Consider the following 24,896-nt stretch of genomic DNA (forward strand, 5'->3'; position numbering starts at 1 on the left):
GAGCATGTAATACAAGATATAGATATAGTATAGACAAGTCAGAATGAAGTGGCAATGTAGAGTTTCGAAACGATGAAAAACAGTATTAAAATAAGTACTCTCTATCACAGGCACATATACAAATACGTGCAAAATAGGGTGTGTTCACACATTGAAACCTGGGGGAGTGCAACAAAGCACTAAGATCACACTTTCCCCTTAGAGACATACAATAACCTAGCAGTTATGTCTCACATGCTGTAAGTCTGGTTTTATCTCCATCTCACATCAAAATCACAATCACCACTGCGCTCCGAGCTGCCATTTCCATTTTCTGCCCTCCGTCAAACAGAAAATAATATGTACCTTGTCACCAGCGTCTACCCATACAAGCAACTTTTCTCTTCTAATTCAGCCCTGCGCGCCACACACATCCGTCACATATAACTGGCGGAGGAGAGGGCATGCCGAGACATCCATTAAAGGTTCCTAGCTGTCAAAGGTTCCCCTTTGTGTTGTGAGGAGCGATATAAGTGTCGTGCTCTTATCAGAGCTTCCTGTGGAGTTTGCTCTGCATCCTGTCCACTCAGAGCCGCTTCTCTTTCACTGAGGTCTCATTGTGTCTGTACGCACATGCACGTGTTGGTACATGCACGTGTGTGTGCGTGCATGTGCGTGTGTGTGCTGTCATGTGTCATTTTCTGATGCTGTTTAATCAGATAAAAACTATAAGTCAAGCTCTGAATAGGGAATGTTTTAAATGTTTCTTTGGACAGAAAAACAGCGATATAGAAAAGAATGAAAGCATGAATAACCAAAGTAAGGGTGACTGTTTTCTTCTCTTGGCCTTAAAGGATAGTTATCATGACTTTAATATTGTTTTCATAGGTTTTGCCATCATTTGTATCTGTCATTATAACATCGTGCTCACTGAGATCTAGAAGCCCGGCAAGAAGTGTGACGAGGCCAGAAACACAAGCAGTCCAACAATCATTCAGATTGTAAACAGGCAAACACTTTAGCCACATTATCTAAACTTATGATGTCGACGATAATCCATCATTACACAAGGAATTAATACAGAAACCAGGAAACCCAATAAGTTTGGCTAACCTGTGGGGTTGTCTAAAACCTGTGTGACTGTCTGACTACTGGTGTGTCTTGTCCTGGCAAATGTTTTCTTTGCAATTTTGCTGCATTCCCAGATCACAGAAATAATCACCAAAACTATGAATGATGGGGTCTGAACTATTAAAGCATGAAAAAGATCCTTTTCTGGAATATAAAAACGAAATTCTTTCTGTTTCTGGCCTCTGAATCTGATGGAGGAGAGAGATGTTTAGGAGCTAACGTTGAGCAGCATGTTTGCCTTGTTTTCTTGAAGCCCTTTTGCACGTGGAGCTTATGATTTCCACCCGGGTCCTCCTCCCCCCGTGATGTAGGGAGGAGGGAAGAATGAAAAAGAAAGGTAAATAAACAAACAATCAGCCGCAGGCTTGTTCTGGCTCTCCTTCTCCGTTGCACCTCATTTGAAGCCTTATAAATCAGGCTTCCACCCGGAGACAGGGTGTTAGCGGGCCTCCCCGACACCACACACGCACACACATACACACACACATACACACACATGCACATACAACAACGCACACAGGTCTGCTGCTCATTAGGCCCGTGATCAGACCCTTTGGGTGTGTGTGTGTGTGTGTGTGTAGGAGAAGGGGGGAACGTGCATGTATACTACTGTGCCCACTACGTAGGCATGGGGGCATTCATACATGTGTGTCAGTCTGTGCAGTTCTTCACCTCCCTTCCCACAACTGCTCCCCCTAAAAAAAGCAATAAGCCCACCTGGACTCCACCTGGATCTCAGCTTTGCTCCATGTCTTCATCAAACATGTACGATACCTGTCGCAGCTCCCCGGCAACACCGTGACAAGTGCTCTCTGACTTCACCGCCTGCGGAAAAGATATTGGGTGGAGTAGTAGGTGTGTAGGGGGGGTACGCCTGGTTAGTTTTCAGTGACTGTTTTCACACATAAAATAAAGGCCTGGACTCGATCAAGCCAGGTGTTTAAGTTGTAAACTGGAAGCAGAAGAGGCAGTGGCTGTAGATGTGAGTGTGTGAGGAATGGATAAGGTTCTGCTTTTATTCATAAGCTCTTCCAGCAGACATTTTTACATTATTTGCTTCTGAGTATCTTGGTGTGAATTACAGAAAATGCATAACAGGAACTGATTTTGCATAAACATCTCTTTTCCCACTCTCACAATCAGCAAATACATTTACATGAGCAGTAGCCACAGTTTTTATTTCAGGCTTGTGGAACAGGGTTTTTAAACATAGGGCAAGGTTTTGATTATTTTTAGCCAATGCACTAACAGCCATTGTTATTCTAAAGCAGGCGTGTTCAATGAAGAGGGTCACACCTTGGCTCAAAAGTAGCACAACATTTGTGTTACCTCAAGCTGTTAACTCAGCCATGTGCACATGCATTCGCCTAAAGCGGTGGCCGTATTTGTACAAACAAGCGCATGGCAGTCCTTCCACACCTCTGACCAGACCTTTTACATATTTACTCACCAAACTTGCCACCTGCGCCCCCACCCACAAAAATACACTTTCTGCACACGCTCACCCAGACAACAAGAGCATGACCATTCACACTTTACGAGCTGGGAAAAAAAAACACGAACATGCCTTCAGAAAAGCAGCCAGTGAGAGAGGTTCACGAACTTTGCACATCTAAAAACGTCAGCTGGTTCGTTGGTTCTTCTCCATCACACCTCGATTTCCTTCAGCAGACATTTGACTGTGATTAGGAGTGCAGAGAGTCAAGCTAGAGGTCAGCGCTGAACTCAGGCCAGGCTGATTGGGAGCTGTAATTAGAGGAGTTGCTCTGTCTCAGGCCAGTCCTCCCTAGAGGATTCGCACAGGCTCAGTATCACATGCAGCGCTGCGGCGAAATCCGAGCTTCGACCCCAACTTGGTGGAGAGGGTGAGCTTAGGGGTTTCAGCCGAGCCGCCCCCAGATTCCCCAGCACCACCACACTCCACCACACACAGAAATGTGGTTAGAAGAGCCAAGAGTGGAAGGCAGCATTTCTGGCCTTTAAAATGTGAACACTCTCTTTGCAATATCTGCTGCTTCATAAATCCTCTAATTGTTGTCTAACATTTGGTCTTTTGGTAGATTTGAGGACCTGTGCTCCTCCTCATTCCTTATCATGCAACATGTGTCACACTTTGCAATTTTGTGAAGAATGAGGCACAATTTTTATATGCATATATACAGCATTGTTACCCCTGGTTTTCCCCTCACTTTTTTGCTCCACAACAAGCCCTTCTTCTCCTCCTCCTCTTCCTCTTCCTCCTTCACCTCTACCTCCATCCTCCTTCATTCTCTATGAAAGCGGGTAACATGAAACCCACTCTTGGAGTCTCAGGGGGGCGTGGGGGTTACAAAGGGTGATCAATATGTGCCAGAGAAAGTCTTTAGACAAGTGAAAGAAGCCACAGTTTGTCTACTCCCTCCTCCTTTCTCCTCCTTTCCCTCTTTCCTCTTCTTGTTGTTGGGATTGACAGGGTTAGGTGGCCCCAACACCCACTGACATGTTGCCTCTGTGTGTCTTAAAGTTGACTGACATCAAACTCCTGGCACAGCCTTCTCATCCGCTGATGTGCATCTAAAAATGTTGCATTTTTAACCGTCCGAAGTGTCCTCGTGAAATGTAATTTATAGAAATATTCCGCGTTTTGTAATAACTAACCTGTTGCCTCTCTCTCCAACAGGTGGTGGACGACATGGGCAACGTCAAGTTTGCGCTGGACACGGGCCCAGACGCCACCGGCAACAGCTGGCTCAAATACGTCCGCTCTGCCCTGTCATTCGAGGAGCAGAACCTCGCCGCCTGCCACCTCACCGGAGACCAGGTGAGTGACATGACAGAGATCATGGTCCTGGTTGGATTTGTGGTCCAGATTTGAGAGAAACAGCTGCGTGTTGTCTGCAAGAGGCAGAGACAAGGAGGAGTGGGGATGTTGGTTGATCTATGTGAATGTGTGTGTGTGTGTGTTTACTGTTGAGGTAGCAAAATGTGTGCGGTGGTAATGACCAAGGAATGGCTTTATTGTGTGTCTGTGGCTGGGCCAGTTGCCAGTGCTGTTAGGAAATGACCCATGTAAAGAGGCTGAAGAATAGCCTGACACTCCGGAGTCCTATAATGACCATTATCCAAGGCACAGTCTTCTTCTGCGGCACCAGTTTCTCCCCCATTTTGCTTCTTAAGTCCCATCTCTCTCGCTCTGAAGAAACCTGGGTAAGGCATCGGATCCTTTTGGAAAGATGCCCGGCCATTGCCCATAAAAACCCCAACTGCTTAACTAGGCCCTAACCCCAACCCCATGCAATGTGTGTGCCACAACCTACTGCTGCAGTATAGTAGCATGTTTCTCTCTTTCTGTTTATCCTGCAGAGGTTGTTTTTTTTTTTCAGCTTTGCTTTGCTGACTCTTGTCCCACTTTCTTCAAATGAAATACCAGTGAAGTTACTGCCGTTATGTGATACACATTTCACTTTCAGTTCAGTTTGGACTATCATGATAGCTCACAGTTGTGTACTGGGAGACAATTAGGGCAGAATTTGCACCAAAAATACAAAACAAATGCATTCATCGGGGCAAAGAGAATGAGAACTTGTCAGCTCAAAACAAAGCAAAGAAATTAACCAAGAAAACATGATGGCAGTATGACAGTAGCCAATGCATCTGTATGACTTGCCTGTGTGTTTCCACATTCCTGTCACTCTGCTCTTATTTGTTTCCTAATCCCTGCCTACATGGCTCTTTCCCCCTCCTGTCTCGGTCTCTAGCCGCCTGTTCCTTGCTGTCTTTGTCCCCTTTCTCTGTCCTCATGTCTTGATCTGCCACCTGTCACTCTGTCACACCGAAAGGACGGGCTAGTGTGTCCATTTAAGCTTCAGACATTAAGCCTGACCGGTGGAGAGAAAGGGGGCTTGGACCAAGTGAGAGAGGGAACACACAGGGGCCTCTGAGATTGACAAGCACCAATTGGCTGGCAACACCAACCCGTCTAATCCTTTTAAGATTTTCACATCAGTGCCCCCTGCCACTGCCACACAATGTCAAATAAAGAATCAGAGCAGTGCCGAAAATTGTGGAGAATTATCAGACCCAGAAAAGGCCACGTGCACAATTTTCGATTGTTTTTTTGATTTTTTTTAATGTGTTTTGCAGTTTTTTTTAACTTAGTGAACAGCTTTGCTTTTGTTTGCCAGACCAATTGCTTTGTATAGTGTCTCACAGGTATGATCCTATTATTTATTTACTAACACCACACACACACATATACACACAGCCACTCAGTGCTAAAATGTATAATTTAACAGACTATTCAGTGATTTTTCTTTTCTTTTGCACAATGCATGAGTTTATGGAAATATGTGCACACGGGGCAAATTCAAATGCAGGCGGTAACCTTTTAAAAAGCAAGTGGATAATTTATTAGTTTATTTGTTTGTCATTAATGATTTAAGATGAACAAATGTGTGCACGATCATGCATAATTTAGACATTTATGGTCATACAATAATTTGGTTTTATTTTCTATATTTGTTTCCATGCACATCAGGTGCATACTGGACAACAAATGTACTCTGGACACAGTTTCTGTAGAAGTACTGTTTGATTTTGAGGACCAAGAGAACAAGCATTTTCTGTTCAGGAAATGTGTGTCTGTGGACACCTATGTTATTGTCTTAATCAGGCCTCACACACACACACACACACAAACGCACACACACACACACGCACACACACACATGCGCACACACACACACACACACACTTAACAGTTTTCACTTAATCCTGCTTGTAATTTCACCCTAATGCAATATTCAGGCGCATTAAATTATGGCTCAACAAAACAAGGCAAATCACCAGTTTCCGTGTGTGTATTTGTGTGTGTGTGTGTGTGTGTGTGTGTGTGTGTGCGTTTGTGTGTGTGCGTGCGTGCCCCAATGACATAGTTCCCATGTTCAAGCCAACAATCACCAAAAATGGGTCTGTAAGCAAGCTCGTTGAGTATTTCTAAGGCCAAGTTGCATCTAGTGCAGGAAACGGCTGAGAGAGTGCAGGGGCCGGTGTGTGTGTGTGTGTGTGTGTGTGTGTGTGTGTGTGTGCGTGTGTGTGTGTGTGTGTGTGTGTGTGTAGTTGATGGGGGTTTGAAGAGAGGATGAACCTTGACCACCTTCTTGTCAGTCCGTCATCTTTTGTTTTTTGGAGTGGAACCCTTTCCAGTGCTGTTTGATCTGCCCTTCTACCCTGCAATGGATCCATCAATAAAAAGACACTGGTGTGTGCGTTTGTGTGTGTGTGTGCGTGCGTATGAGGCCACAGTGGGGGATTATAGCGGGCCCTACGGCTGGCAATGATCGATGAGGCATTTGTCCCCTGAACACTGGACAGAGATGGGAAGAGGTCAAGACAGACTCAAGTGTTTAGGCCTTACTGTAGAATACACACACACACACACACACACACACAGAGATTTGTAAAGATTCAAAGTGCTGCAGACACTACACTACAAATATTAATTAGGAATTTTATGAACATTTCTTTATTCATCAGCTGGCTGTATTCATTGAAACCAAAAAAAATGTAAATTTGCTGACAGTCCTGTTATAATAAAGACAAAGGTGTGCCATTAATATCACAAATTAAGCTGTTTCAAAAGATGTAAAATAAATAAATAACAAGGTATATTACATATAAAAATTATGGAAGTATTGAAATAGGATATCATGACGTTGTTCATCCTTTATAATTTAGTGTTTTTCTTCTATGTCCATTTGTGTCTTGCATATTGAATGATTTTTTTCTTTGTTTTTCCAGCTACAAATCTAAATAAAAAGGACTGAGAAAAAAAAATCAAATAATGCTGTTAACAATTAATATCTTTTAAAATAATTGCTCAACGATGAATGCACATTTTCACTCTTCACACGTTGTATTAAAATATAATTGTGAAACATCTCAGTTGACCAGGTCACTATTCTGACCCCATTAAATCCAAACTTGACCTCGGAGTTCAGAGAAATCGCTGCCATCGTTAGATTAGTTTTGTTCAGGTCAGACTGGAATAAAGACAACGAAATAATACCACTGCATTTTGAAGAAACTCCAAATAACTTAATCAATAAAAGGCCTATTGGAGGTTTTTGGGTTTGTTTGCGCTGATGTTCGTGTGCGTGTATTTGTCCGCGCTTTCACGGGTGTGTGTGAGAGTGATCGAGTGACTGACAGAGTGAGTGCAAGTCTGTCCGGCTGCTTTATCCATTATTTACATCAGTAATAGATTTATCAAGCGGCCAAAACGGCGGCTGGGATCGGAGATGCGGGGAGGGGTCTGCGCCGCAGATCCCTCAATCCTTTTGGCTGGAGATAAGACGAGGAGGAGTGGCCGACGGGTAACCGAGAGAGCACCAAGGGGCAACAGGGAATCACTAATGAGAGAGAGAGAGTCAGAAAGACAGAGAGAGAGAAAGAGAGAGAGACTCATCATCATCGAAGACGCGCTCACTGACTAGATTAGAGAGTAGCCCAGCGGAGGAGCGTCGGGCTTCATCCAGCCAGAGGGAACCATCACCGACCGTCCGCAGCGCGCCCGGCCGCTCTGCGACCTCCTCTCCCCGGCCCTGTCCGCTCCAGCGCCCCGCTCCCTCTCCGGTAGACCTACTATGGGTTGCGTCGCCAACTCCACCGGGACCGAAGTGCTACTGCAGCTTGAGGCTCTCCGCAGCGCCGCGCAACTTTCCCAACTCTTCCGTCTCACGGAGAAAAGAAAGGTCAGGTCGAAACACCGCAGAGCGGCTGCCGCAGCCGCTGTGTAGCCTAACTGATGGAAATACGTAGCCAGGAATAATAATTATTATTATAACAGAAAAAAATACAATAATAATACGTGATTTAATCATTGATTTTAGGCCTTTGCTGCTTGTCCTATCTGAAGAGCACTAAGACTTACATTTAGTTTCACCGGCCTTTCTGTGTGTGTGTGTGTGTGTGTGTGTGTGTGTGTGTGTGTGTGAGTAAATGAGTGAATGAGAGTGCTCTGCCTTCCTTGTTGTGCTGGCACCGTTGAATTGGTGCAGAGCGCCCCCATGTGTTCGGAGATCGCTGCTTGAAGTCTGAAGTCGTTCGCGCTGCGGTTTGCTGGATGCATGAAGCTGTCATACGACTTATTGGAAGATGATCCACGTTAATTGTGGCCGAGTCTTCTTTAGAATAAATGCGTGTGTGGGAGCTTAGTTTGGTTCGTGGATTTTAGTTTGGTTCTAGTTGTTGGACAGAGTGTGGATGGGGCCTCGGTTCCGAACGGCCTCGAGTTTCCCCATTATTCCTGTTTTCTCTGTTTTCCTCGTCTTAATACTTCCAGAAAAAAAGACCAGCGGTGATTTATGCCCGATCTCACAAGTTAAATTAGTGCAATCAAATGATTGTTTGTGTGCATATAAAGACCCGACATTTCCGGGTTTGCTGCAGCTGTAAATAATAATAATAATGATAATTAAAAAAACAAAAACACGCAGAGAGCAGCTGAGCGAGCCGATGTTTTTTCTTTCACGCTGTTCAGACTCACTGCAGCAATATTTCTATTTCTATCGTCTGGCTTTCTTCTGCATTTTCACTTTTCTTTTGAAACGTTTGACTAATTCTTTGTGAAAAAAACGCAGACCTGTTTTTTTCGAAGAAAATGTTATTTTCTATTCGTTTTTTATATTTATAAAGTTTGTCTAAATGTGGATCAAACAAAGCATTGTGTATTAAAATAGCACCTTACGCTCCGGCCTTTAATGAGTAGTAGTAAATTGTGAAATATTGTGAACATTTCTGAACAAAATATGTCTCCATAACTCTGCTGCAGCCTGGATAATGTTGATTTTTGGCACGTATGCTGTTTGTTTTGTTAATAACATCCCCGTTAATAGCCTGTATTAATGTGATCAATTTCAGCATTCGGCCCTTCCTTTAACTGCGATGATAAATACGAGGGGGTCCAGACTTATTAATTCCATGTTGACCTTAAGTTAAAGTCCCCCTCACTCTTTCTCTCTCTCCTCAGATTTATTATAAAGCTGTCCGGGACATTGAAGCAGGGGAGGAGCTTTTAGTGTATATGAAGGACGGTATTTTCCCGGAGGGATCCATGGCACCCAACCTACAAGGTAAGATTAATGCGCGTCATTAGCGCACATTTTAAACAAACTCCAGCCTGCATCCTGTGCTGCCTCCGCGGCCAGCACACTCCATAACCCCGCTAATATGACGGGGGAAAAAGACACAATCTCTCCATCCAAGACTTTTTCTTTCTTTCCTCAAGAAATGTGAATTATTCGAATCATAAATTTCCAGGATGGAATTAAATCCCGCATTAAAGCGTCTGGTTGACGGCCGTTTTGGACCTGTCATTTAAAATAGGCCTGCCAATAATGAAGGCCACTCGTAACAGCCTGCTCTGAATTGTGCGCTCACAATGCTGCGATGTAATGGGCCCCTTCGCCTGAAATGCTGTATTAGGGCGTCAATTGGCACTTGTCATATTCCATCCAAAGTGAGCAGAAATTTTCTGTTAACTGGAAACCGAGATCAAACAAATTCTGAGGAGTCCATATCCTCAAGAATACATTATGTGGGACTAAAGGCGTTTAAGTCGAGAGTTATCACATCGGCGAAAGAAAACATCTTATTAGTCATAAATCAGCGTTTCAGTTTGTGCCCTGAAATTCAGTGTTTTTTGTTTTGATTCGTGTTGTTTGTTGAAGTTTTAGTGGCCGTTAGGTTAATACAGTGTCAGACTCACGGACTTTGCGTGCGTTAATGACTCTGTCCCCCTGGGAAATGGGCCCCGTGTTCCGGGTTAAAAAACCAAAACAAAAAAGTGGAATAAACTTATTTTATGATGCTTGTGGTAGTACTTTTACTCTATTTTTTCAAGAAAAATAAAAAATAAAGACAAAATAAAACAACAAACAGTTTAAATTATTAAAATATATTAAATAAATGATTACATTATTACAAAAAAAAAGTGCTTTGGACTTGGTGCAGACACCTGAAATCCCGTTTTTTAAATTAATCCAGTCGTCTTTTAGCTCACTGTCTTAGTTAGGCACATGTTCAAGATTACGCAAATTACAATTTATGTTGGCAAATCAAAATCATATCTCCGAATATTGGCTGTCAGGTCAATGGTGTTGGATTAAATGATGATATATCACATAATCTACCTATCTATGTGTATTTTCCTCCACCTTGCTCTACGCTGTGCGCCATGTTTTTAGGTGCTCTCACCCACCCGTCTTCCCTCTGAGTGGATAACCTGATTCACTGTACTCACTACCTTTCAGCCGTGCCTCTGCATGTCACAATGAATATGTCCAATATTTTATCTCATAATCTAACTGGGACAGCTGCTCACTGTGGATCCAGGCTTTTCTTTCAAAGTTCACTTGAGCGGAAAAGGGGCCGTGGTTCCGCTGTATTTCTTTAAACATCTTGGACTTATTGTGGTGAACCGCTGTTGTCAGGTAACATTGTTTTGTTGTTTTTCCAGTCTTTCTGGAACCATGATGAAAAAAATAAAATCTGATTACTCTTACTTGTCATTGATCATAAAATGGTGGAGGGGAGAACATGATGTTCGTGAGATGCTCTGCAGTTCAGCAGTCCACCCCCCCACCCCACCCCCTGCGTGATGCACAGATCTCCATGCCAAAGGAGCAGGAGGAAACGGGAGCTCAAAGCAAGCTTGATTATTGAAAAGAAGCAGATTGGCATGTTGTAGGAGTGTGTCAAAGACGGGACAGGCTTGTAAATGATTCGTTCAGTTCCTCTGTGTGTGTTATGTGAAATATAGAGCGACGGCGGCAGACAGACAGAGAAGAGAGACTCTCCACCTGCCAGAGTGTGCGTGTCAAAGCCAAAGTGTTTGCTGTTGTGTGTTGGTGGGAGAGAGGGATGAACCGCAAGAGTTCATCTACTGCTTTAAGATGTTTATTTGTGAGCGAGAGAGGCAGAAAAGCAGAGAGAGAAGGACAAAGAGATGCAGTCAACCCACTGTGGAGATGAGGGTGTCTGTTTTGTGTGCTTGTCTGTGTGTGTGTGTGGGGGGGGGTAGCAGGACTGAGTGGGAGCTTGGCAGTGCAGCCCTGCTCTCTGTGCCTGGCTTATCGGAGAAGGAATTTGAAGTAGAGGACTTGAGGAGTCCCCTGAGACCTCACCCATGCTCCCAGATTAGCTGCTAAACTGCACATAATTGTGCTTCCCTTCGTCTCCCAGAGAGCTATTAGTCTCCCCTTTATAACCCCTCCACCCCCCCACCCCACTCTCCCAGACTAACTGAAAAAACACAGGCGCGCCGACACACACACACGCAAGCACCTTCATTTCACGCACATCCTCGCTCAAACACATTCAAGTGCACCTGAGCATCCGCTCCGAGATTTCTCCTTGTTGCTCCTTGTTTTTTCACACACGCATTCTTTCCAGTATTTTTCTAAAACATTTTATTGCAGTTGTGAATGAACCACCTCTTTTTTCTCAAAAAAAGATTTTCCGCTGTGAAGTGTGACGGACGAGAAGTATCTGAGCGTTGAGATGTTTGATCGACTATCTCACAGCAAAACACTCGCTCCCCATGAAATATGTGCACACTGGAGTCAGAGTGAGCGAGTTAGTTTAGCATTTGAGCTCAGTGTAATGGCCCATTGACCAGAAGGTCATTTATCCTTCTCCCCAAGGTTAGACACGTTGATGTTGCTGCACTAATGCCCTTTTAATGTGTCCAAGAAGTTCCAGCTGGATAAACGGTCACATGCAGTAGAAAACAGGTGAGCCATGCACTGTAAGTCATTTTGGATAAACTCATTTAGTGCAGCTTGAAATGATGGATGGGTGTGCGTGGCGTGTTGGGACACCTGGTGGGCCGACTCAGGGCTGGCTGCTTGGGTCATGGCAAAGAGGGTATGGCAGGTTGGCGCTGAAATCACCATGGGGTTGGCGCCACTGTGCCCCTGCTTACCTCTGTTTCTTGTGGCTCATTCTTTTTGGAAAATGTTCAAATAAACACACACACACACACACACACACACACACACACACACACACGCATGCCCGTGCACAAAGACACTCCACTGGGCTTTCCCCTGATCTGTTGAACTTGGCATCTGACTCAGGAACTTGCTATTGAAAAAGCTGGCCTGAGTTTTATGCATTTGACCTTGGTGGTGAGAAGTATTGTAAAGGTTATCAACATGGAAGGGGAAGACCAGCCCTTATTGTTTCCCCTGTGTGCTATTACACCTAAAGTCTCAAGCAAACACTCGCTTTAACAAGCAATTAACTGTGTTAATGAAGGCTACATTTCACTGCTAATTGATTTCCATTTTATGTGAACGTCAATTGCAAGATTGTTGCTTTTACCATTTAATCGGAGTCTATTTAGCTTTAACTAACCCACAGATAGGTAATAGATTTTTGTTCTTTAGTAAAAACAGTTTTTTTAAATACAGCTGCATAGTTGGTTCTGTATCTTCAGGATGGTGCAACATGCAGGAGTTAGTAAATACCAGGATGGAAACCAGCTCTTCATTTTCTTTGTGCGTCAAAGCTGGTTTTGACTCCCTTGAAATATAGTGATTTTTGTTTGTATACCTTAAAAAAAAATCTTAAAATCTAAAAATCTTGAGCCTTTCCAGGATGCCCCTTTCATGCCCAATCATGATACTGTCACCTGTTATCAATCGACCTGTTTACCTGTGGAAAACAGGTGTTTTGGAGCATTCCACATCTTTCCCAGTCTTTTGTTGCTCCTGTCCCAACTTGTTTGAAACATGTCGCTGCATCAAATTCAGAATAAGCGTAAATTTGCAAAAATCAGTGCAGGTTGCAGCTGTTCAGTTTACTTTTATTGCATATAGAAATATTTGAGTGCAAAAAAAGAAACTGCTTACCTTTTCTGTTTAAAATATTTCATCGAGTAATACACAAAAATATATATTTATTTAAGTGGAAAATACCACCTTGACAAGAGAATAAATAAGGAACTTTGGAGCGTTTTTTTTTTATTGGACTCCTAATGTCAAACTATGTATTTTAACAGTCTGATCTTTTATTATTCATATCAAAAGTGTGTAAAAGTTTTCTTCAAGCATTGAAAGTAGATTTCAGTGTGTTTCAGGGAGCTGAATTGTGTGATGGCTGAACAAATGTGTGTGTGTTTGTGCAGACGAGCAGATGTACCGCTGTGAAGACTGTGATGAGCTGTTCTCCTCAACACTTGAGCTGCGGCGGCACCAGAAGTATTCGTGCTCTAGCACCGGCTCCATCTTTGACACACTGAGAGAAGACTTCAAACAGGAGCGTGAGGACAGCGACGAGCCGGTCCACGAGTGTAAAGACTGTGAGAAGATCTTCCCAAATGAATACAGGTACAAAGACACACATTACACACATACGGTCCGCTTATCCTCTGGGTTACAAATGTGACTTGCATGATTGACTGGATTCACTGATGAGCTTGTGCTCTCCTTATCAAGTCTGGGCCAACACATGATAGTCCATACAGAGGAGAGGGAGTACAAGTGTGACCAGTGCCCCAAAGCCTTCAACTGGAAGTCCAACCTCATCCGTCACCAGATGTCACATGACAGTGGCAAGCGCTTTGAGTGTGAAAACTGTGATAAGGTACAGCATACCCAGCACGTAAGTTGTGCACTGGACACACAGGCTTTATCTGCTTTAGAAAATCTGCTGGTCTTGTTTTTAGGCTTCACTTGTAATGGTGCTGGACATTTAGTAACTGTGAAAGAGCAACATACCTAGTATGGACATTAAAGCAATGAAAACTCCTTAACAATGCAAAGAATGGCAAAATATATTACAAACATTTTTAATTATGGCGTACATTGTTTTTTTTTATATATGCTTATTCCAAATTTCAGGTGTTCACAGATCCCAGCAACCTCCAGCGCCACATCCGCTCCCAGCACGTGGGGGCACGCGCTCACACGTGTCCTGAGTGTGGCAAGACCTTTGCCACCTCGTCAGGCCTCAAGCAGCATAAGCACATCCACAGCAGTGTCAAACCCTTTATCTGTAAGTGAGAGCTTTGGAAGTGAATGCCCGCCTTATTCTTTACCCGAGCCTCGACCCTTGAAACTTGAAAATTTGTTTTAGACCTTTTTCCTTTCCCCCTCGTCTTCTTCTCCATCACTCGGCAGTCTCTTTCTTCTGTTTCCATATGTATCTTATGATCTTTCTTGCATATCTTCACTAATTATTTGGCATTAAAATGCTTCGTAGGCCAAGGCACCGATTGGCAGAGTGTGAACACGAGGCAAAATACTTTCTGAGTTCTCGCCTAATAAGTCTCAAATTGTTGACCGCCACTCTAGGAAAGGAAGACTGTGGAGAACTTGGATGCTTTTGTTTTCATCTTTATTTTTATCTTATTGTTACCGTTATTATCAAGTGGGTTTTATTCTCAGTTCATTCATTCAGTTCGTTCATTTCACTTTACATTAATTTTCTTTCGCTGTATTTGTGTCTTTTTATGTGAAACAGTGAAACAGTTTGTGCATGTGAATTCTTTGTTGTAAACCACTTAGAGCTGCAATTATTGTATAAAGGTGTAGTACAAATCAAGTATTACTATTATTGTTATTATTATTATACATACAGCGTTGTTACATAAATCAGGAGTGATATATTAGCAGAATCAGTGGCAGTTAACAGTCCCTCCGTTTTCCGGAGCTATTTTACAGCAGTTTCCATTCAGAGGTGTTGCTGTTGACTTGGTATACAAAGTTAGAGACAGTGTTAAAATGGGTTTAACCAGGCCCTGATGGGCTGCGTCTTTTTGCTCCCCCAGGTGAGGTGTGCCACAAATCCTACACCCAGTTCTCCAACCTCTGCCGCCACAAGCGTATGCATGCTGACTGCCGCACCCAGATCAAGTGTAAGGACTGTGGGCAGTTGTTCAGCACTACCTCCTCCCTCAATAAGCATCGTCGCTTCTGTGAGGGCAAAAACCATTATGGTTCTCCAGCAGGGATGTTCAACCCTGGCATCCCCATGAGCTCCAGCCCCATCATGGCCAAGGCCAAGTCCCACCATCCTCACCTTGCAGGTTTGAACCAGTCCAGTTTAGGTTTCACTGACTACTTTCCCTCCCGACCTCACCCTCAGGCTGGCTTGCCCTTCTCCCCAGGACCCCATGGCTTCCCATCCCTCCCACATGGTTTCCCAGGTATCTTCCCCCCATCACTGTATCCACGACCGCCTTTATTGCCGGCAAGTCCATTGATAAAGAGCCCACTGGGCGGCAGCAGTCAAGAGGTGAAGCTGCCTCGTAGTCCCCTAGATGCCCCTCCACTGTCCCTGGTCAGCTCCACAAACAGCAATGGAGGTAACGGTTTCAGTCAGCTGGAAGACAAAGAAAAAGAGAACAAACTGGATTTGTCTTCTAGTGGAGAAGCCAAGCCAAAATCCAAGATGGTAGACATGTCTGATGGTAGTGACCTTGAAGACGTTAATACTACAAGTGGGACAGATTTGGACACCACCACTGGTACTGCTTCAGGTGATGGTTCTGACCTCGAGAGCGACGGAGACAGTGAACGTGAGCGAAGTGGTAAAAGAAGGAAGCCATCTGGGGCCATATCAAGTCAAGAAGGCAACCAGTTAGAAGACACAAACAGCGCGTTGATATCAGCCATGTCTAGCTCGGGGAACCTCCCTGTCGAACGTCCCTTTCTCTCTTCTGCATCATCCCAACCCTCCTTCTTCCCGCCACCCGATGAGCAAGCCCTCCCGCCCACCACCACAAATGCCAATGCAGCCACCACAGATTCCATCAAAGCCATCGCCTCTATTGCTGAGAAATATTTTGGTCCAGGTTTGATTGGTCTTCATCAGGAGAAGAAGATGGGTCCATTGCCCTACCATTCCATGTTTCCCTTCCAGTTCCTGCCCAATTTCCACAACTCCCTCTATCCCTTCACCGCTGATCGAGGTGCCCTCAATCCTAGCATGTTCTTTAAGGCAGAGCCAAAGTCACCACGCGAGCAGCTGCACAAGCTGGTTTCTGGTGTTCCCCCTGCTCCTGCCTCCACAGCGGAGTCACCATTTGATCTCACCACAAGGTCCAAGGAGACCAAGTTAGCTCCTTCCACCCCAACAAACCCCTCAAACCCCAACAGTAGTACTGGGAGTAGTAGTGGACCTTTAGCAATATCTAGCGGTGAAGAACAGCCATTGGACCTCAGCATTGGCAGCCGGAGCCGAGGTGGTCATAACGGTTTGGCAGCTGAGCCACAAAACAGAAAGAACCACATCTTCGGAGTTGGAAAGGGGGGCTCCATCAAGGATGAAACCCCAGCTGGGTTTCCACACCCCCATTCCCAGTTATTGCACCAATCCTCCATTGCCCAGCACCAGCAGCCTCAGGCACAACCACACCAGCCCCCACCCCTGCACTACGCCAAGCCCTCAGCATTCTTCATGGACCCCATATACAGGTATTTCAGCCCCGATTAGACCAGAAACGGCTATTTTCACATGAGCAACATCAGCGCTTTCATGTTCACATATTGAAGAAGGTAGAGGTTGGTGTTTAGTGTTTGGTTGGGGGTTGTAGGTGAACTCTGACCTTGGTACGTAACCCTCTACCTTGTTGTTGGTCCAGCAGGGTGGAGAAGAGGAAGCTACTCGACCCTGTAGGAGCTCTGAAGGAAAAGTTCCTCAGGCCCTCACCGCCACTCTTCCATCCACAGGTGGGCTTACAGCACACACACATGCACATTTCAAATCAAGGAAGGCACTTAGAAGGTAGAAACAATAAATGGTACATGTACTTTGAACAAAAACTACAGCAAGGGAATACCAAACAGGGGAATTGACCTCCAGGTATTGCATACAGGCTTATTATTCCCAGATGCTATCGACTATTATTTTCAAACCATGTATTATGTGAAAATACCTCACTCCTGCCTCCCACGCTGCTTCAGCCTGAATTGATAGGGCCCTATGCATCATCATTCCACAGTGTTGATGTTATTTTCTCAAGGGTTCTGTATGATTTCTTCCTTTGTTTACTGAATGGCGCCTGTGTACCTCGTCACTTCTACCTTTTTCAGAAGACACAGTCTGTTATCGCAGCCCCTTTGATAATCAGTCACATTGTTTGGCCGTCCCCAGACCCTCCCTACCTCTACAAACCTTGATTACAAGGAATGATAGTATTAATAAAAGAGAGAATAATAACCGTTTGAATTGTAACAAACTGTCTCTCTTGGCCACGCTAATCTTAGTTGTGGCATTGTTTCATGTACCGGGAGCCCACAGGCCAGCTAATAACTCAGCCCCCTCCAAGTTTTTTTTCTCTGTGGCTGGCTGGCTGGCTAGATAATAGCACCGTGTCCATCAAGGACATCCTGTGTTTGTCTCCAGGAGAATGGGGGGCTCTCGTTGGGGAAATGGTTTAATCTGACCTGGAAATCTGTGTCCTCTATCAACAGTGACTTTGCAATACAATCATTTGGTGCATAAGCAGACAGATAAATTAACACATGGACATGCATTTACATGTAACACATTACTCATATGTGTGCCGTTATTCTTTAAAAAATGAGTTATGGTATTATTTGTTGTTGTTTGGATGAACGACATAGTCTAAACAATATCCTTGCTGCCCTTATGAAGGCACTAGATCGTAATTGATCAATATCCCAGAGTGAAAAGATTTCACAGGCTCCCATGTAAAAACGTCTCATATCAGAGTTTCTCAGCTGTGATACTCCCACAGATCCAAACACAATGCCACCTCTAATTCAGGCTCATGACGGAATCACCCTCTCCCCCTCCACCCGTTCTCAGACTGCGAATAAACACATTGAGACAGAGTGTCTGTCCCTGTGTCTCTCCCATCCCGTATTCACTAAAAAAGGAAGGATGTAAGCTGTTTTTGGCAAATAAACTCCTACATAACCGGCCCCCTTTGTTCACAAGCTTCTAGGGGAGGGGAAGCGGCTATCAGTTGGGGGTATCTCAAACTGTATTGTACAGCTCCGATTGGGGCTCTTGAATGCCTCATTTAGCCAGTTTGCCGGCCTGCAACGGTAACTTTGGCAGGAGGAGGCAAGAGGTAGGGAACAAAGCCTTGGCTGAAGGTGGAGGTGACAGTGTGTGGAGGGGGGGTACAGGAGGAGTGGTACTTGAGCACTTTTGAATGTGTCATAGGTCGTGGAGGTGACTCGCCTTTAGCACAAACGACAAGGCTAACCTCTGATATACTGCTTCCGCTCTCTGTCTCCTTCTCTCGCTCCCTGTTTTTTTTTATGACATTGTGTCTTTGTTTTCAATGCTTCCTTTTCTTTTTTAACACACACGCACATGCACATGCATACGCGCAACACAAACCAAATTCAGTGGCTTCTCTTGAGGTGTGATTACAGAACTGCTGCATTGAGCTTGTTACTGCAAGAGTTGTCATTAAAGCCTTAATGCACAAGTAATAACACAATCTGCTTGAATGAATGTGATCCACTTTGAAAAATAAAAAAAAATAGGATCTCGTGATCCCCATCAAAATATTTTATCATACCTGTTCCCTGTATCGTCACCTCACGTTAGATGTCAGCCATGGAGAACATGACAGAGAAGCTGGAGAGCTTTGGCGCTCTAAAACTGGACGCGCCGCCCAATTCACTGCAACACTCAGCTCATCCACTGTTCAACTTCCGCTCGCCACCACCTTCCCTCTCAGACGCCATCCTCCGCAAGGGCAAGGAGCGTTACGCCTGCAGGTAAGTGCTCGTGGTGCAGCGTGTTATTTCCTGTGTAAATCAGGTGTTTACATACATGAGACTGTATTATGTTGCATAAAATGTTTGCAGTGACATTTAAATACAGATTTTGTTCCTTATTTTCTTCCACTTCTTTTCTCTGCCCTTCTGTCCATTCTCCCCTCCAGGTACTGTGGGAAAATCTTCCCTCGTTCGGCAAACCTCACCAGACACTTGCGGACACACACAGGGGAACAACCCTACAGGTATTGTGTTTTTTTCAAGTTCAGCCTGGTCTTTAATCTTTGTGAAAGGCTCTTTGCTCCCACGGATGGTGTTATTGATGTATTTCCTTTAGTCTGCTTGTCCTATTGCTGTTCCCTACGCTTGAATTTGTCATGTTGCTGCCTTTCCTGAGACTTTATTCTGCTTGTGTTTGGCTGAATCAACAGGAGACATAGGCCTGTTGGTGTTTTCGGGTGTTATTTTTTCAAAATATCCAGCAAGTTATCTGTGTTTTACTTTGAACAAGGTGAGAAACTTAGGGATGCACCTATGCAATCTGCCTTATAGATCTTTGGGGCAATATTGGCCTTTATCAGAGGATCAGGTATCTCCCAGACATGAGCGATCCAAATAACTGTAAATTTATTTTGTCTGTTATTATATCAATAATTTATTATATCAGTTACATTCAGTAAGTCATGGTGGGTCAGAGCTATTCCTGGCCTTATTTTACTTCACTACACTACAATGATCCCAAATGAGTTCCACACCCTGTGGTATAAATATTTTATTTTGGGAAAAAGAGAGCGCTGGAAACTGGAAAAACCTCAACTCAGAACAGATGACCTGAATTGTGGCGTCAGAACGGTGCATCCTTGTTGAAAATTGGATGAAAACGTATAAAAGTTTAGATAATTAATAATGAAAATTGGATTTAAAATGGGCATCTGTGGCAACGCAACTGCTATGTTGTTTAGATTATTCTAACTTTTTTAAGTGACTCTGCAGAACTATGCTGAAACATTTTCTAAATTGTGCTTCTCATAAAGCTGTCTACAACCAATTGCTCCTCTTTAAAAATCAAAGTATTTTCTTTAACAAGTAAGTTGAGCCTTAAGGAGTGTGCTGCTCACCTCAGCAGCTGGATAATAAAGTCACCATGAAGCCTGCCTCGATCCCCGGCAGAAGGGCAGCCCCTGCTGTTCTTTTAACCCACATTCACATCCTTCTGTTCTCCTTTGGCAGGTGTAAATACTGTGACCGCTCGTTCAGCATCTCATCCAATCTTCAACGCCACGTTCGCAACATCCATAACAAAGAGAAACCCTTCAAGTGTCACCTGTGCAACCGCTGCTTTGGTCAGCAAACCAACCTCGACCGCCATCTCAAGAAGCACGAGCATGAGAACATTCCTGGTCAGTTTGCAACATCTGTGACTCTGTGAAAGTCAGGCTTTGAGAACTGAAATGTAGTCATTAAACAGGGACATGTAGTCATTTTGTATTATGTTAATGGACTGAATAATGAATGGCTCACATTACCCATTTGGAAAATTTCAAATCTTCACCTCAATAAATGTTTAACTTGGTGCTTCAAATGATTTAAAGTAGGAAAACCGCTTAATTACAGAATTCACACTTACTTTTCCTGCTGCGTTTCCAAAAACAGCCTTTTTATGTCTAGCATGGAAGTGTGCCGCTGAATATGGAAAACAAACTTTTTCAACTCACTGATCGCCTATTTGAGCATTTACATCCAAGGGATCCAAGCTTGTGAAATGAAGGCAACGCATGTGGTTTCCGCCTCATGCAGCTTAATCCCAGTGGAGCTGCAAACTGCTGTCACATCACCAACATGCAAACTACATTTCAAGGATGCCATTGTTTGGTGATGTGAATGTGTTAAGAGGAGGCCAGATGTTTTATTCCCTGATATATTCTTATTGTGAGTCAGATTAAAATAAGCAACAGCATCTGCTAAAATTATTCAACTGCAAAAATACAGACTAAGAAAACATGACCTGGCTCCCGCTGGCAAAACAGTATATTTGGAGGTCATTATCTTTTATTCTAAATGTGACATGCGCTCCAGCACTTAGACACAAATATGGCTTGTCTTGTATTTTGTAAATTACACCATCCTTTCCCCTTAACTACCCCTGTGATTCATGCAAGAGCGATGTTATAGAATCTGTAAGAAAGAGAGCAGAAATAAAACACAATGACGGGAAAATATTTTTCCAAACCTATAAATGCAACCTAAAGACTCAGGCAAGGTTTGAGTGTGACTACACTCAGCATGGCTGATCAGCTCCGACTACTGAGAGAGCTAATCGGACTCTGATATTCTAAAAGTCAAACATGTCCTTTGAAAATAAAAACTAACCAGTACAGTTTCGTGTGGTTCTTCCAGGATAGTGTCACATCCGTCTTCAATGTTCCAGAATTAAAAAACAGACTCTGTCCATGAACTGCAGCGTCCTCAGTTCAAATCCCTCGTTTCCTGTCATCTGTCTGCTATCACAATCTGATAGAGGCATAACCCTCCCACCAACCCCAAAACGCACAATAAAGAACAGGGAAAATGATTTTTAAAGCTAAATATAAGTGTCTGATTTCTCAGACCCAGATCTGAAACTGCACGTTCGCAAAAGAAATGCATGTCCTCAGTTAACTGTCAGACAGTGTGGAACTGTGGCCGTCTCCTTTAAACTTTTTAGAGGAGGGTTTTGTAAAAAACATGCAGGAAAAAGTAAGAACACAGCTTGTACGAAAGCCTTTCTGTTGAAAGCTTATAAGGCTCGTCTGCTGTCTTTTTTCACTGTTTATCTTCTGCACAAAACCTCTCATCTTTTTGACTTTATATTAAAATGTGAATAATGTGTATAATAACCCTCATCATGTGTAGCATTTTCCTTTAACTCATCTATAACGTATGTCTGACCATCATCAAACTAATCATGCTCGGGTATTTGGTTGTGTGCGGCTGGTGTGTCCGTGTGTGTTTATGTGTGTGTGTATGTCTGCACGCTTTCTCCAACAGTGAGCCAACAGTCCGGGATGCTTTCCAACTTAGGAACCACCATCTCCTCCCCAAACTCCGAGCCAGACAATCATGCACTTTTAGATGAGAAGGAGGACTCATACTTCTCAGAAATCCGCAACTTCATTTCCAACACTGAGATGAACCAGGCCTCCAGCTCCACGGATAAGAGGTAACAAGAAAACTTGCTCGCACGGACCACATTTGAATTACGATTTTTGCAAAGACCTTTAGTGATTACATTTGATCCGTGAGTCTAACCTTCTGCTCTTCACGCCAAGCTCTAATTCGTACCCCAACCTTGTCCTAAATCCAGCTGTAATCCTAACTCTGAAGCAGGAAGGACTGGTAAAATGTCCTCACCGAAGACAGTTTTTGTATCCCTCCTCTTATGAGGGCTTGTAGTCCTGACTGGTACGCAGAAGCAGAAACTCACATTTTGTGTGTTGAGAAAGAGTTGTGCTCTTAGTTCTTCTCCCTTCACCCTGCACGCAACAACATCCGTGCTTGTGCTTGGTGCACAGTGCTCTCTCGTGGCTCAAATGTGTATGGCAACAATCACCAACATCAGAGCTGTGTCCCGATTCCAAACTGCACTGTAGTTGCAGTTGGAGGAACTGACAGTCAGGATCAACACTTGTGTTAAAAAACTAAAACCGCCTCTAATCAAATTTGTTTGTTTGTTTTCGAAGATCTTTCTGCAGCCCCTTGAACACCATCTACAATTTGCTCAAATTTTTTGCAGTTGTTAGTTACTTCTAATTGTCTTTTGTGCATTGCATTGTGGGACAAAGGTGTATTTCATCAGCACACAAGCATTCAGGTAGCTTTACTATGTTCCCAATCTTTTGAAAGTAATTATTTTTATTCCCCTTTCCGTTGGGAAGGCACTACGTAACTTTAACTCCTGCTCAGAACTGTTTGTCGTATGGACTTGGGACACAGCGTGAGTCCATCTCGACCAGCAAAGTTTTTCCAGTTTGACACATTTCGGCCCCGTTTAACTTTTATTACAGCCGTCTTAGCGAAGAATTGCAATTCAAACCTGCTGTATCCGGCTGTATTCGGTAAATTACTCTGCTGACCGCTAGCTCTGGCAGGAGTGATCGTCCTGTGTGTGTCTTTTATGCACTCTCTAATGAAAATGCTGGATGTAAATGTCAGCTCTGCAGTTCAAGTCCTGAAATGCTGGTAGGTCAGACGGTGGGAAGCTTCAGAGGTTTCAGGCAGGAAGAGGGTGTCAGGAAAGAGAAGGAGGATGAAATGTTTTTCTCTTTCAGTCAGTGGTTTGCTGCTTTAGTTGACTCTGTGCACTCTTCATCTCTCTCATTCTCAATGTGAATTCCTTTCTGGTAGTCTCACTTTTTGTCTGTCTCTTCTTCCATCATCCCCCCTCCCTCTTGTCAACACGCATTATGGCCGGCAGACCCAGTGGCAATTTAGCCCCTCTGCCATCTGGGATCAATACTGAGTCTCATCCACAACAAGCTGGCCTGACGTTTTAATATCTGTAATTCAGACTAAGTATTGTACTCTCTGTCCTCCCACCAGACAGCCCACTGTTTATTCTCCCTCTGAGTGACTGAAGTCAAACGCCGAATGCAAACACACATTCACGGATGACTATCTGTAATCGCTCTTAACCGCTCTTGCAACATTTTTCTCCCCCTTTAAAACTCCATTTTCAGCCTCATGGCCAGTCAAAATAAAAGCCCCTGGTAGCTCTTGTGTTCACATGAAAACTCTGTTTGACCGCTTTCCAAGCCGGGGACGTCTTAGATGCTGAGGCAGCACTGCTGCTCTGAGGGTGGGAAGTTTCAAACAAAAAAGTTAGAGGGTTTAGATGTACACAGATATTTCCAGCACTGCAGTGTTGAAGGACTAAGAGGTATCTGTCTCCTCGGGACCACAATCCCAGGTCGTAATTAGGGCTGGAACGAGGACCCGGGCCATGGCTTGAGCTCTATGGTTTGGATTAAACTTCAGTTGGAGCTGGTTCCTTGTCTGGGACTGGGCTACAATGGCTGGCAGTTTGGACCCTGAGGGGGGACTCAGGTTGAGGCATTTATCTAGGAGATCCACTGATGATGGAGCTCTTCCCCCATCCACCCGCTATATCCATACCCCCAGCCCACTAACACAAACACCCAACTGACGTGTTTAGACTAAATGACAAAACCCAGGGCCCCCTATGCCAGAGCTACGCTTCTCTCTCCGTTCACAGGCATGGACTTTTTCCCCGCCAACGAGCTCTGCAATTTGATTATGGTGATATTTAATCTAGATTGAAAGAGGAGAACCCCCCCTCCTAAAAAAAAGTCCCCCTACCCACATTTACCCACCCACTGTGTGTGACCCAATCCTGTCCCTGTGCACCCCTTCCCAGAGGTAATCCTGTCTGATTTGATAAATGTCCGCTCTGTGGCAAAAAATGGAAAGGGTAAATTTGCCGTCCCGGAGGAAATGATATCATGAGCCATGACATCGTGGTCGGGGGGCGATGGAGGGGGAGTCGGGGTGCTGGCTGGAAAATGTACAGATGGCAGGTCGTAATGGCGGTGTGCTGATAGCCTGTTTGCAGATCAGCCATCGTCTTCCCTCAGTCACACAGAGTATGTTCCACCATTCCGGGGTGGAGGGGGGCCAGTCTGAAGCGGGGCATCTCCTGCTCCGTGTCTGAGGAGCGGGCCGATTAATCACATGCGGGCCGTTTGAAAAGCGCTCCGGGCCGACTGTCAGCGCCCGTGTTGTTTGTGTGGACACTGGAGTTGGACTGTGCCTGCTCTCAACAGATTATTTATGTTTCTCTCTCCGCTTGTGATGAGTCACGTCTTTAGATGTTTAGACTGGACACACCACTCACAGAACAAACTAAAATGAGCCCCTCTCATTTTTCAATCATTGCCGGTAAACAACAAAAAAAAAAAAAACGTTTTGAATTTGCAAATAAGGTTGGGGTCCCCATGATAGACAATTTGTAAAGGTTATTTTTAAAATCAGGGAAGTACGCTC

General features: G+C 44.2%; 1 protein-coding gene across 4 annotated transcripts in view; it reads left to right on the plus strand.

Annotated features, from left to right (window-relative positions):
- prdm16 (PR domain containing 16) overlaps positions 1 to 24,896 on the plus strand; it is a 178,052-nt gene that overhangs the window by 148,142 nt on the left and 5,014 nt on the right. Inside the window, exons 4-14 of one of the 4 annotated variants that reach the window (XM_041945625.1) lie at positions 3,770 to 3,910; positions 9,119 to 9,221; positions 13,280 to 13,481; positions 13,590 to 13,755; positions 13,995 to 14,148; positions 14,924 to 16,571; positions 16,739 to 16,826; positions 18,685 to 18,857; positions 19,025 to 19,102; positions 20,088 to 20,257; positions 21,885 to 22,056. In XM_041945625.1, coding sequence (XP_041801559.1) covers positions 3,770 to 3,910; positions 9,119 to 9,221; positions 13,280 to 13,481; positions 13,590 to 13,755; positions 13,995 to 14,148; positions 14,924 to 16,571; positions 16,739 to 16,826; positions 18,685 to 18,857; positions 19,025 to 19,102; positions 20,088 to 20,257; positions 21,885 to 22,056 — 3,095 coding nt within the window. The remainder of the gene's footprint in view (positions 1 to 3,769; positions 3,911 to 9,118; positions 9,222 to 13,279; positions 13,482 to 13,589; positions 13,756 to 13,994; positions 14,149 to 14,923; positions 16,572 to 16,738; positions 16,827 to 18,684; positions 18,858 to 19,024; positions 19,103 to 20,087; positions 20,258 to 21,884; positions 22,057 to 24,896) is intronic. The other 3 variants (XM_041945626.1, XM_041945627.1, XM_041945628.1) reach the window with 3 other exon arrangements.

The sequence above is a fragment of the Chelmon rostratus genome, chromosome 10, assembly GCF_017976325.1.
Source record: "Chelmon rostratus isolate fCheRos1 chromosome 10, fCheRos1.pri, whole genome shotgun sequence".
Taxonomy (NCBI): domain Eukaryota; kingdom Metazoa; phylum Chordata; class Actinopteri; order Chaetodontiformes; family Chaetodontidae; genus Chelmon; species Chelmon rostratus.